The sequence below is a fragment of the Octopus bimaculoides genome, chromosome 12 (genome assembly GCF_046866305.1).
Source record: "Octopus bimaculoides isolate indiv1 chromosome 12, ASM4686630v1, whole genome shotgun sequence".
In the NCBI taxonomy this organism is placed as follows: domain Eukaryota; kingdom Metazoa; phylum Mollusca; class Cephalopoda; order Octopoda; family Octopodidae; genus Octopus; species Octopus bimaculoides.
Genome location: NC_142939.1, coordinates 65,340,355 through 65,355,354, shown reverse-complemented (window position 1 = coordinate 65,355,354; position 15,000 = coordinate 65,340,355). Strand labels below are relative to the sequence as shown.

At 36.3% G+C, this 15,000-nt stretch overlaps 1 protein-coding gene across 14 annotated transcripts in view; it reads right to left on the bottom strand.

Moving 5' to 3' along the window:
• LOC106884491 (chloride channel protein 2) overlaps positions 1-15,000 on the bottom strand; it is a 153,886-nt gene that overhangs the window by 103,540 nt on the left and 35,346 nt on the right. For 4 of the 14 annotated variants that reach the window (XM_089361227.1, XM_052972229.2, XM_089361226.1 and 1 more), the window contains exon 1: positions 12,757-12,907. The exons of 9 other annotated variants lie outside the window; for them this stretch is intronic. In XM_089361227.1, coding sequence (XP_089217353.1) covers positions 12,757-12,786 — 30 coding nt within the window. In that variant the 5' untranslated portion in view covers positions 12,787-12,907. Of the gene's footprint in view, positions 1-12,756; positions 12,929-15,000 lie in introns of those variants that run through there. One more of the 14 variants, XM_089361230.1, reaches the window with a different exon arrangement.

Here is a 15,000-nt window from a genome sequence, read left to right as displayed (position 1 = left end):
CCTTAATAAGTTTTGTAATGGAAAAACTTTTCAATCCTTTGCAATATAACATTTATTTCATTTAATGCAGGAGTCACCAAACTACAGCCCGTGGGCCAGATCTGACCCGCCACCACTCTGTAGCTTTTGTGTAAGTACTTGCATTTGCCTCTGGTATGGCATCAGTGTTTGGAACATTTTATGTCTGATAGCAAACATTTTCAAAAAATGAAGAATGTGAAGTCAGCCCATCAAATGAGGTTGACTGAAGAATATCTGAAAGCAATTCTCCTGGTTGGATGCAGCAATTACAAATCAAATATTGACGATAGCTAAACACCAGTTTCACAAATCTCACCAACCTTTTTTGCTGCTTAGTTTGTGAGATTCGGATCTGTGTGCACCAGGTGTGATAAAACTATCTTATTCTTAATGTCTCCTTCTTTGATAACTTTTTGGTAAATAAATATGTTGGTTGCCTTTATTTTTTGTGTATTCACTGTATTGAATTGAACAAAATGGTTATGTGGCCCACGATCGTCATTCTCTCAGTTATCTGGCCCGCTGTGAAAAAAAGTTTGCTGACAACTGATTTAATGCAATCATTCAAATTACATTCAACTTTTTATTCAAAAAATTCTTTAATCTCAAAAAGGAAAGGTTGTGTATATCTAATCAAGGTTATTTGTTTTAAAATGGTCATTTGATATAAGTTACTCTATGTTATGGATCAGCAAAGTGGTCAATACTGCCTTCTGAGGGTGTGAATGGCTATCCAAGGAATTGCTAAACACCTCAAACAATTTTAGGCATTGGGTGGGCTGATTTATTAGTAGACTGAATCTGGAAGGGTGAAAGCTAAAACTCACTAATTTCCAGCCAAATATCGATGAAGTAACTAGTATCTACTAAACACACATTTCACATTAAATATTCTAATATCAATATAATATAACTGAATGTTTATTGTTCTTTATAAAATTTGTTAAGTATTTTCATTAAATTTTTTTAAATACCTCTTATTAAAAAGCAATAATGACACAAAAGAATAGAATTACAGTTTTTAAATCAATAAATATTTTATTAAATATACTTCTTAGTTTTACTTTCGAAATTTAGAAAATTTGTTCACTTTATAAATCGGCTGATGTTAGGAAGGGCATCCAGCTGTAAAACCCTGCCAAAACAGACAATGAAGCTTGGTGCAGTCTCTTGTCTAACTGTCCAACCGATGCCAGTATGGAAAACAGACTTATGATGATGACGATGAAATTTACATGATGTAAGTCAATAAATCATTAAAATGGTTCCATGAAAGGATCAGTGACATACCAATGTTTCCGATCTAGTTTGGGTTCTTTGCCATCAAATTTGATTGCAAAGAATTCAAATTTGATGGCAAAGAATTCAAATTCGATGGCAAAGAATCCAAACTAGATCGAAAACATCTAAAAGAGGCCTGCCAATCCCTGCATTAGGTGCTCAATCTTTTAGTTTTAACTTTGGTTATACTTTGATTTTTGAACAGACAAACAAAAGCCCATGGACATATGGCATAGTGGTTAAGAGCATGGGCTATTAACCCCAAGATTTTGAATTCGATTCCAGGCAGTGACCCGAATAATAATAATAATAATAATAATAATAATGATAATAATAATAATAATAATAATGACAACAACAACATCGAAAAATACCTTAGGAATGAGAACCCAGGTTCAAAATTTTCCCCAAGACACCTGATGAAGGCTGGAGGGTATATCAGCCAAAACGTTGTGTTAACAACAAACAAGATGAGGACAAATATCTGTCAAATGTAAATAATGTAAATAATTCCTCATCTCTCAAATATAGAACTGTATTAGAAAAACAAAAGATGTTGATTTTCTTTTATAGCATTTCTACAGTTTCTTTTATATCTTTTTAACAAAACATTTACTTTTTTAAAATTTCGTAGGTTTTTGTTTTATAATTAATTGCATGCGACTTCTTTAACCCTTTCGCATTCAGATTACCCTGTCACATGTAATGTTTATTTATTCGTCATTTTGAATTAATCGTGCATTATCTCATAGCTTCAAGATTCACATGATGTGATTGTTTATGTTTAGAATGACATTAAAGGGTAGACATGAAAGGTTAGATACGGTCAGTTTGAACATAAAGCAGGTAGAAATTTCAGGCCAGATACAGTTAGTTTAAATACTAAAGAGTGTAATAAATGATATAAGGTCACACTGGCATAGCTACAACCATCAAATGATAATTCTAATAGGTTAGGGTGCTAAAAAAAGTAGCTGGATGATCTACATTGACTATGTGTATTATATTTGATTAGTCTAATTAAAAATAGGAGACTGAGGGGTTAGAGATGAAGATTTTGTATGCCGGCTCCACAACCCTGACACTAGGTGAAGTTTATCATGTCACCAACACAAGAGGTTTTGCTGTCTTGTGTATTTTTCATATTCTACCTTGATTCTGTTCATTTACAGTAAGTGTGGCCAACAGTATGGATAAAACTGATGAAAAAGAAAACCACGGTGAGAAAGTTGAATAAGAGAGGTTATGAGTATGATGGGAGAAACAGAGTAATAGAAACAAAAGGTGATAGAGGAGGGTGTAATGGAAGAGAGACCATGATAGGCATCTACAGCATGAACGGTGTTAACAGACATTAAAGGATGATGATGATGATGAGATGCATATCAATGTACAGATTTATATTCTTGCTATCACCCTCTGAAGCACTGCCTCTCTTCCATCACAATACCTTTGTACTGAGGGATGGCATTGGATCTATCCATGTTCAATACCTTGTACCATCATCCTTCCTTATTGCTAGCTATACTCTCTTCCCAACTACATGCCATTCTTTATTGAGATTTACCACTCAACCTTATCGTTACTTATTTCTGTTGCTATCCTTCTCTTCCATCACCATCTTTATTGCTGTCCTTTACTCTCTCACATTACTCCAGCATCCCTCATTCTTCATTGACATTTGTCACCCTGAGTCACTTCTTTTACTTCCAAGAGCCAATCAGGGAGTACTGGCATTGGCCACAATCGGTTGTCTATTTTAAATTAGTGGCAGTTACATAGTAATTCAAAGGCCAAGGATTTCCTGCACTCCACACCTCGACCCCTGTCCATCACTCACTACATTCACCTCTACCCACCCACCCTACCTCTAGCCATCTGATACTCTCCTTGCATGCTCTTATAACTTCCCCACCACCTGATCACCTCCCACATCATCTCTTGCTTCTTGAGGGTTTTGCTCTGGTACTGCACCATGACTATCTTACCGTTTTCCTTGACACTTCCACCCTTATATAGGTAGCCACATATCTCCTCAGTAGCAAGACGCCTCTGCTTGTACCTGCCATAAATATCACCCCTCCGCCCTCTCAAATACTGCCATCCCCACTACCACTTTATCAAGAGGGCCTTCTCCTTTGGTCCCATTTCTCCTTCTCATCCTTTCCTGTCTTTCAAGTTACATGGCAACCCCACTAGTGCCAGTGACACAAAGAAAACCCCAATACACTCTGGTGTAGTTTCTATGGCTGGATGCTCTTCCTAATGCCAACCACTTTACAAAGCTGACATGGAGCACAATGCAGCTCTCTCTCTCTCTCTTACCATCTCTCTATGTTTCTAGCACCATCTCTCCTTTCTCTTTCTTTTCTTACTGGGGAGCCAAGTATCTCCTCTATAGTAAGTCACCTATATCCATCTCTCAATTATATTCTAACCTCTCACCTAGCACACAGCCACTTCCCTTGGTTCCACTCCCTCTCCCAGTGGAGAGGTCTTCATCTTGCAGACTACTTGGGAACCCCACTGATGTTGGTGCCACATAAAAATTACCCAGTACACTCTGTAAAGGGGCAAACATTAGGAAGGGTATCTGGCCATAAAAACCATGCCAAAGCAGACAATGGAGGCTGATGCATCTCTCCAGCTCTCCAGCTCCTGTCAAACCATCCAACCCATGCCAGCATGGAAGACAGACATTAAATTATGATGATGTTGATACATACGTGCGTGCGTGCGTGCGTGCGTGCGTGCGTGCGTGCGTACTAGAGGGAGAGAATATGGTATTACAGGAAACAACAGATACATCCGTACAGAGAATTATGGCACAGGAAGAATTTAAGAAACCCTTCTTGAAGCTGTCATATAATAATAATGCTGACTTAATATCATAGTTGACTTATTGATAACATTCACAATGGTATCAAGAAAAAGGATGCTACAAGGAAGGATGTTATTCAATAAGGCAAACTCTTACTCTCGAGGTTCTTCCCTGTTTCCTTATAAATCTCATTAATCTACCAAGTACCAAGACATTACTGTGAATTAGAAGGTGATGTCAAAGTTTGATAGAACTCGATTTTTTTAAAGCAGTTCAGTCATGACCAGCATGGCTTTTTTTTTAAGGTATGTCTAGGCTTGCATTATACATATCTTTCCTTTATTTAAATAGGTGAGGTATGATTTAAGGACAATTTGGTTGTTATCTTTAATAATATCTTTAGTAGAAGTGCAATTTTAGATTTTATATGCATATATATATAATCACACTTCATTTTTGAAGCACAAACACTCAACTATGAGTGCATAGCATCATATAGCAGAAGCAGTTGTTAGTTAATTGTTTCCTTGTCATTTATATAATCCCTTTATATATGTGTGTGTGTGTGCGTGTGTGCATGCATGTGGACACAACTATATTCAAGGGGGTGTTGAAAAGTTCCTGGCTTTGAGTAAAAGAAAATACTGGAGGATCAGTAAATTATGATTTTATTCAACATATTCCCCTCTCAGATTCACACACTTACTGCAGCAGTTCTTCAGTTTTTCTAAGCCCTGTAAAAGAACTTGGAAGGTTGGGCCTCCAGCCAGGTCTTTCATGATACCCTTAAAGCTAGGATCTTTTTAGCATCTCCTCATGTATATATATATAGTGAAGGGATCAGAACACTTACAGGTAACTGGAGAAAATGGTGATCAAACACAAAAGGTAAGGTTAATGCTGTAGATAAGTTACATGATCAGTTCGTATTTCCTCAGAGTAATTCAATCTCTTGATACCCCACCACCCCTCAGCAATACTCTACTGTTCATTCAATCCCCAGATTTCCCCTCACCAATGTTATAGATGACCGTTCACCAACGCTATACATGTCCCTCAAGCAGTACTCCGCTACAGTAATTCTCAAACTTACTTTGTTGTGGAACTGAAATACCATATTTTCAAAAATTATGCACCCATACCAAAACCCCACCCTCTTAATCTCAATAAGACACTGAATGAAATAAAAACTGTTCTAAAGATAAAAATTCATTCATATTAACAAATATATAACTTATTATTTTGAAAATGTTATCAATTCTTATAAACATTTTTTTAAATGATACTTTGCATAACCCAAGAACATTTTCATGGAACCCTGAGGTTTTCCTTGAAATACACTTCGCGAAACACTGCTCTAAAACACTGAACTCAGAGAAGTCCCTTCATTAAAACACACTCAGGCCATAGTTAGTTATGTCTCCTCACCAATACTGCATTGAATCTCTAGATGTCCTCTTAGCAATGCCATACTGTACACTGAATCAATAGGTGCCCCCTTAGCAGTGCCTTACTGCACACTGAATCTATACATGTCCTTTCACTAATGTTATATTGCACTAAATTCCAACATGCCCCACCTTCAAAAATGTTCTACTACACATTCAATTCTATGTAGACGTCCTCTCACTCAGCAATGCTATACTGTACTTGATCTAGGGATGCCCTCTTCAGAAAATCCCTACTATACTCTCAATCCCTAGATAAATGTCCTCTTAGCAATACCGTATGGCACCAATTCCACTAATGTATCCTTGACAATGCTATACTGCACCAAATCCAAACCAAACACTCAGCGCTTTTTTAAGATTTTGGCCCTTCACCCCAGTTCACCCACCTTGCTGTAATGAAAATAACTGCCCAAACTAACTAGAAACTACAGATGGCCTGATGCATTTTAATTGTGAAGACAATGCAAGCATTGCCAAATTTTTGGTTAGCATCCACCGCAAAACATAAATATTGCTATGCAAACCTTACAGTATTTCACAGTCTGCTGAAAACCCCTTAGAATTGCACAAACTCCTACAGCCTACTGAAAACTCCCAAGTTTAACAAAACCCTACAATATATATCACACGCTGCTGGGAGCTTTCTAGATTTTCACAAAATCCGTAAATAATCATTGCTTTTTGAGGACCTCCTATATTTGGACATAATCTTGCAATAGGTCTCAGCCTTCTAAAGGTCTTCAAAGTCTTATAGAATATAATAACCTGCTGATGGCATCCTAAGTTTACACAGAAACCTGCAGTAGGTCACAACCTGTTGAGAGTTTCCTAGAATTCTACAAAATCCTGCAAGGACATGTGTGTGTGTGTATATATATATATGTCAAACATAAATTAAAAACAGAACACAAAGGATATCGCGGTACACGTGTTTCAAGCTTTATAACCAATCTGTTATTACATCAGCATAGGTATAATATTGATATAGAAGATGGTGTAAAGCTCTCCTCGGCCGCAAAAATTGTTATATACATATATATACAGAGAGAGAGAGAGAAATGGGGAATTAGTTAAACTCAGAGCATCTATATGATTATGTCCCAAAAGAAATAGTTACCTGATCTCTCTCAAATCACATCCTGCCATCTTAAAAAATGGAAGGGCACATCAGATAATGTAGTTGTAGATAAAATAATATCTGACAAATAAGATGGGACCGTCATACCTTGAACACCTTTGATCATAGGTTGGTTTGGTCAAGGCTGACTTGGGTTAAACAACAGCAAAATATACACACAACCCTGTTCATACAGGTACATAATCCATATATAAACTCGTAAATACACAGACATTCACCTGCAAACGTACAATACAAACAACCACAATTACACAAGTACCAATACAAATGTGTACATATACACACACATATATACACACATATACATACATGGCAAACACCCACATTTCATTACATTCCACAAGAGCATTTGACACAATTGTCAAACGCCAAGCTGCACAGTAGTGCAGAGGGTAAAGAATGTTGCATTCTCTCAAAATAAGTATGGTGTCATCAACATCTCCCATTTCAACCAAATTTAATTTACATAACTCTAGAGCTGACACCATACACTAAAGTCACAATATCGTTGTATTATCAGTCTCCACTCCACCACCACTTATCATCATCATAGAATAGATGTCAACAACAACAACAAGATGACAAACTTTCTTAAATGTTACTCTGTGTTTGCCCTTCATTTCAGATCTTTATATAAATGTTAAATATTATTTTGTAACGTTTCAAAGAGGATCTCCCTGATGTATGATAGATGACTTCAACAATCATGTAATCACCTAAGAATGTGGGGATTAAGATTAGCACAGTTTACAACAATTATTTTTTCATCTGCTGATGTGTACAACCAACTGATGAACCACCTAAAGAAAACCATGGACAAGAGAAGGTATCCTTGTTTATTCAACACATCAAAAAATCTAGATCTTCTATTCAATCTCCTAACCAACTACCAACATATAGCTGCATATCATAGTATCTCTTCCATTACTCCCTCCTATACAATTCTCTCCTCTTACTCTGCTTCTCCCACTTCTTCCTATGTTTTTCTTTATCTAGCTATGTCAAGGATGTCTTTCTTACAGTTTTTGCTATCTTTTCACCTGACAAGAATCAGATGCTTATATTGCAACTCCATACCAACACAACTGCTTCAGCTGCACACACTCACTCACACACACACACACACACACACACACACACGGGCATACAAGCTAGCAAGGAAGCCTCTATGCAGGTGCTTGACTTGCTAGAAATAATACAACTATCAGTCAGAAGCAAGTATGATTAGATAGCATGAGCCATGGTTCCACTAATGACATTAGACCAGTGGTTCTCAACAGGGGTCCATACAGCTCCTAAGGGTCCATAGAAGATTTTGGGGGGTCCATGTAGCAAAATAGTAAATTAGGGATCAACAATAATAAGTTAAGGGCCTCTGAAAAAATTTTGCTTTAGACATATGTATTTGTGTGTATTGCAAGGAACAGCTTGCTTTCTTTCTCCAGCATTTTACATAATTCAACCTTCACAAGTGAATGTGTGAGAAACAAAATAGGAATTTTGAAAGAAGTATCTATAAAACTAGTTTTTAAACATTGAATGCTTTTGGGGGTCCACCAGAATAAAATAGTAATCAAAAGGGTCCAAAGGCAAAATATGGTTGAGAACCCCTGCTTTAGACAATTGTGAGCAGACGCAGACATCAATCTCAACCAATTTACACTTGACCCAGCAGGTCATCCAGCTGTATTAAAGTCTTCGTAGGTCATCAGGTATATAAAAGTTTGCATTGGCCACCATGTATATATGATAGTAGCCATATGACTGCAGGTCATTGGTCATAACCTGCAATCATATAGCTTATGACTGCAGGTTATGAGTCATTAGCTAGATGAGAGTCTGCACGAGCCATCTGTTATATGAGAGTCTGCATAAGTCATCTGCTATATGAGAGTCTGCACAAGTCATCAGCTATACAAGAGTCTGCACAAGTCACCAGTTATGAGAGTTTGTACGAGTCATCAGCTATGAAAGTCTGCATGAGTCATCAGCTATGAGAATCTGCATGAGTCATCAACTATATGAGAGTCATCAAGGATCATTAGATGTATAGCGAATTTTGTATCATCAGGTGTATAAGAGTATGTGGCTAGTTCATTAAGTATGTAAGAGAATTTATTTGGTTTACCTTCTGTATCAGGAACTTTGGTTGTGAGCTACAAAAACAAAAAAATACATACCCGAGACATAAGCTACAATGAATAACTATTTATATGTCCAGTGCTTAATTTTGCTAATCTAGAACACAAGGCCACATGTTTTGGAAGGAAAGAAAAATTGACTTAATAATTATTAGCCATTTTGTAATCAATTCTGGATAAATGAAAGGTGAAGTTGATCTCCCACTCGGATTTGAACACAGTAATGATAACCCTTTCTACCATAGGCACAAGGCCTGATATATTTGGGGTGGGAGAGATCTAGCTGACTGCATCAACCCCAGTACTTCACTGATACTTATTTCATCAACTCCAAAAATGATTAAAGATAGTGTTGACGTTGGTGGAATTTGAACTCAAAATGTAAAGACGGGCGAAGTGCTACTAAGCAATTTGTCCAGCATGTTAATGATTCAACCAGCTCATTGCCTTACTCAGAGCAATAATAATGATTTCTAAGGTAGCAAGCTGGTAGAAACGTTAGCACGCCAGGCAAAATGCTTAGTGGTATTTCATCTGTCTCTACGTTCTGAGTTCAAATTCCGCCAAGGTCGACTTTGCCTTTCATCCTTTCGGGGTCGATAAATTAAGTACCAGTTGACCCCCTCCCCCAAAATTTTGAGCCTTGTGCCTAGAGTAGAAAAGAATAATTTCAAATTTTGGCACAAGGCCTGAAATTTTCACGGGGTGGCTAGGGTGGTGGCCAGTCAACTACATCAACCCCAGCACTTGACTGGTACTTATTTCATTGATCCTGAAAGGATGAAAGACAAAGTAATCAGAATTTGAACTCAGAACATGAAAACAGATGAAATGCCACTCAGTATTTTGTCAGGTGTACAAACAATGCTGCCAACTCACTGCCCTATTCAAAGCAATAATAATGGTTTCAAATTTTGGCACAAGGCCAGCAATTTTAGGAGAGGGAGTAAGTCTATTACTCAGAATAATAATAATTATTTCAATTTTTTCCCACAAGAGCAGCTTGGGGGAGGTAGGGATGAGTCGATTACAACCAACCCAGTGTTCAACTGGTACTTACTTTATTAATCCCAAAAGGATGAAAAGCAAAGTTGACCTCGGCAGAATTTGAATTAAGAATGCAGTGACGAGCAAAATATTGCTAAGCATTTTGTCCAACATGCTAACAATTCTGCCAGCTTACTGCCTTTATTATTATTATTATTATTATTATAATTATAATAACTACAAACAGCAATGACAGCAATTCTGATTATAGTAGTAAGAGATCAAATCACATCAAGGCTAACTAGCTTTTCCTTCAAGGACTGAAAAATAAAGTACTAGGACAAGGTGGTGAATTGGAAAGCACTGCTTTTGCTTCAATCAATTTTGAAAATAACAAAGAATTTAGTAAAACAACTTTGTCGTTCTTCAGGTGGTGTTTGAAACAGAAATTTTGCTGGAAAGTTTTGATATAAATTGAAAAGAGATTTCTATCATAAAACCAAGGACAGTCTCAGGCAGGTTGGTATCAAAAGGGTATAAAATGTTGAATGAAATGTCTTGTGGCATTTTTTCCAATTTTTTATGTTCTGAGTTCACCTAAGATAAAACAGGTGCTGGGCCGTTTCATTTCTTGCCTTTCCTTTGGACCACATTAGTGGTTTGGAGACAAGAGATTTACTGCATGGGTAACAGTTGAACTGTTGGACTTCCATAAAAATTCTTACCCAGTTCTGCACTCAAAAGAGAAACTTTCCAGGATTTTTCAAGGGGAAAGTAGTGAAAATTTTCAGTTCTTTTCATTCCTAAATTTCTGTTTAAAAATGCATACTTAACCCTTCCAATATTGTATTTGTTCTAAAATACAGTCTGATCAGCTTCCATTAATTTTGAATGCAATCCAGAATTTGGAGAGATTTTGTAAAAACAAACATTTCCATTATTAAGTTGGTATTTGGAACAGGATTTAAAATCCTGTCTTACATAAAATTATAGCAAAAGGTTTTAACATAAACCTGACCATTTGAAAATGGGTCATTTAATATCTTAGATCCAGGGGTAGTTTTAAATGGCCTGATATCAAAAGGATCAATATACTTCTTGTACTGGGAGGCAATAAAGTTTGCTTCCTACTCTTTTATAACCTTGTTCATAATAACTTGTCTAAGATGCTTCTGACTCTAGGAGCTAAAAACCAAATTTTAAAATGATTACTATTTAATCTAAAGTTTCCCTCATAATTCTATGCAATGTCCTAAACATCAATTTGAGATTGTAATATATATATATATATATATATATATATATATATATATATATATATATATATACACACACACACATATATGCATACAAACATATATATATATTTATATATATACAACAATGTTGCCAATCTACTCTGGGTTTCACCCTTAGCTGGGCTGTTCACGGCTGCCGATTTTGATATAATGAATATCCATTTATCCATTCTACTCAGTGTACTAAGTTCTGTACCAGACAATGTCTGCACTACTATGTAAAATATATTATTGATATACTTTGCTATAGTTACATTAATGTCTATATTTATATATATATAGATATATATAGATATCTGTTTAGTGTTGCCTGTCAGTAGATTACTCAACACTATAGTGGAGATTAATAATATTTTAATTTTAGAATACACACACACACACACACACATGTATTTTAATAAATATGTATATACACACATATACACACACACATATATACATACACACACAAATAAATAAATAGTTTTGCTAAACCTCGTCAAATTCTTGATTATTTTTCAAAATTTACTCAAATTTTAAAATACGCACAGACACAATATTTAGTCGTTGTTTGTTCCTTCTGTGCGGGGTGGGGAACTGTTTTAGAAATATGGTCAGGGTAAGGTTAAATAAATAGCTTCCCTTCAGCCCCCACCCCAACCCTTACTCCATTATTATTGCCATCTCCGCTGCCACCACTCTACACTTTCAAAAGAGGATAAACGTCTCAGATTTGTTTATATTTCAGCATCAGTTACATCACATTTGACCTATCATAACATCACACCCACCAACCAGTCACGACCAGACACAACCTCCACCACCGACCCACCAAACACTAACATCTATCCACCCACACCTAATCCTAAATTCATTATAAACTGATAATCCAAACTATAGATCTCAATGCGACCAACAATAAATGCGTTGGTGTATATTTATATATGTGGGTATATATAGTATGCATGTGTATGTGAATACATTTGTATATATGTGTGTGTGTGTGTGTGTATGTGTGTGTATACACACATTACTGCATCACTACCTAGTACTACATAATGAGGAAGAAGGAACCACAAAAACAAAAGAAATAATTCAATAGCTCAAGACATTTAATTATTATATGAAATTAATGAAGGAGAAGTTAAAGAAAAGTACACATATAAGAATCGTAATATATAAATAAATAAGTAAATAAATAGACAAATAAAAAATAAAAGAACTGTCACTTAGGCCTCACAAGGTCACCAATTTGGTGGGGAAGTGGTAGAGACAACTAAATGACTTCTCCTCCTCACACCCAGGCACTCGGCTGTTCCTATATTTTAAAAGATGACAAGCAAAGTTGATCTCAGCAGGATTTGAGCACAGAACGTAAAGGGTCGCAACTAAGTACCGTGAGGAATAAGGATTTGAACATAGAATGTTTCAGACCTTGGCCGATGCTCTCCCAGTTCTGCCATCGACTGTTCTTATAATAAAAACAACAACAACAGCAGCAACAAAACTAGCAACAACAACAACAACAACAACAACAACAATTACAAGAAATGTTTTAAAAAAGAAAAAAAAAAGAACAGAGAAAGAAAATAAGGAAAGTAAGTAATCTAGCAAGGGGTAAGTAAAAACGAGTACAGACTTTATGACGCAAGTCCAAGATGCAGTCCATTGTTATCTGAAATGCTCCAAGTTAAGACCATTCTAAAGATGATTGTCTGAAAAGGCACCCAACTGGTGACTATTAGCATGTGTCTTAATTGATCTACACTGATTCACAACGATCAGTACTAGCGCCACCTAATAGAAATGTACAGCATTTGCAAGGGAGATTAGAACATAATTACAACCATCATCATCGTCGACGTCACCATCACCACCACTACCTCCTCTTCATACCACCATCATAATTATTGTTGTTGTTGTTGTTGTTATTATTAATAGTTGACAGGGAAACAAACAGATGTAAAGAAATAAAGAAAATGTTGAATGAAACACTGAAGAGGTAAATAAAAGCTGCCTGCTTCTTACCGTCATTACTGTTCGTTAGGATACTAATATAGACTTCACGCAAAGGTGTGTGTGTATGTGTGAGTGTGTGTGTGTGTGTAAGTACATACATATACATATATAGAGAGATAGATACACACATACATATGTACATATACATGCACATGAGTGTAGGTATGAGTTTATATATGTGGGTATGTTTGGATGTCCTTTTGTGTTTGAAGACTACTTGTAAGTGTGTGTGTGTATATATATATATATATATATATATATATATATATATATATATATATATATATATATAGATAGATAGATAGATATATAGATATAGATATAAAGATATAGATATATATATATATATATGTATATATACACATGTATGCAGAGGGCGTGTGTGTGTGTGTGTGTGTGTGTGTGTGTGTGTGTGTGTGTGTGTGTATTTGCAGCATGATGTATATGCATATTTGAGAAAAGACGGGTCATCTCAGTGATGATTGCTCTACTAATTCTGGACAACACCACCAACAACAAATAACAAAACATGCAGAGGAACATGCATTTAAAGTCTCTCTCTCTCTCTCTCTCTCTCTCTCTCTCTCTCTCACACACACATATAATAATACACAGCTCTCACTTACTCTCACCTTCTCCAGCAGGCCCTCACCTCCACACTGTTTTCACGAGGTTAACAATCATACCTTGTACAACACATAACAAAGACAAACAAAAAGGTTCTTAGTCTCTTCCTTATGCTCCTATTTCTTCTTCTTGCTGTCATTCCAGTTTTAATTATAATCAAGCTACATGATATATAAGTGGTTGTCACCAACACTTACACAGAAGTTCCTGTTCACAGTTTTGGCGCCACCCACCATCCCAGATCTAAACCCAGCACCAAACCTGCCACTAACAGCACAGGTAGAATCTAATGATGCATGAAATTTCAAGAGAAAATAAATGAACGGGTCAAAAGCCAAAACAAACAAAAGAAAGCATTGAAACAAACAAACAAAATGTTTTTTTTTTAAATCCAGGGAGGTTTGCCTGCGTAAGGAAAATTAGAGAGGTTGGACTCAAACTGAACAACGTAGAATAAACCCTTTTTTATTTTTAATACAGAAATGAAAGCTTAATATTTTTACTAATTAAGTAACAGAAATGGTAGAATGCAGACAAAGTACATTCTTAACAGCATTGCATTTTGTCTCCGTCCTGAGTTCAAATCCTGCTGGAGTTGGTATTGGAGATGTTGAGTAGACTAAACATATCACTTTTGCTATAAACTATATTATTATCATTATTATTATTATCATCATCAAATCAGATTGGAGCCTGGTGTTGCCATCCGGTTTCACCAGCCCTCAGTCAGATCGTCCAACCCATGCCAGCATGGAAAGCGGGCGTTAAACGATCATGATCATGATCATGATCACAAGGTGACGAGCTGGTAGAATCATTAGCACACCAGGCAAAATGCTCAGTGGAATTTCATCTGTCTTTATGCTTTGAGTTCAAATTCCGCCAGGGTCAACTTTGCATTTCATCCTTTCAGGGTCGATAAATTAAGTACCAGCGAAACACTGGGGCCGATGTAATCGATTTACCCATCCCCCCAAATTTCAGGCCTTGTGCCTATTGTAGAAAGGGAGTTATTATTATTATTATTAAGGTGGCGAACTGGCAGAATTGTTAGCACACTGGGCAAAATGCTTTGCGGCATTTCATCTGTCATTACGTTCTGAGTTCAAATGCCACTGAGGTCAACTTTGCCTTTCAATCTTTCGGGGTCAATAAAAACAGTACCAGATGAGTACTGAGGTCGATATAATTGATTTATCCCCTCCAAAACTTGCAATCATCATCATCATTATTATTA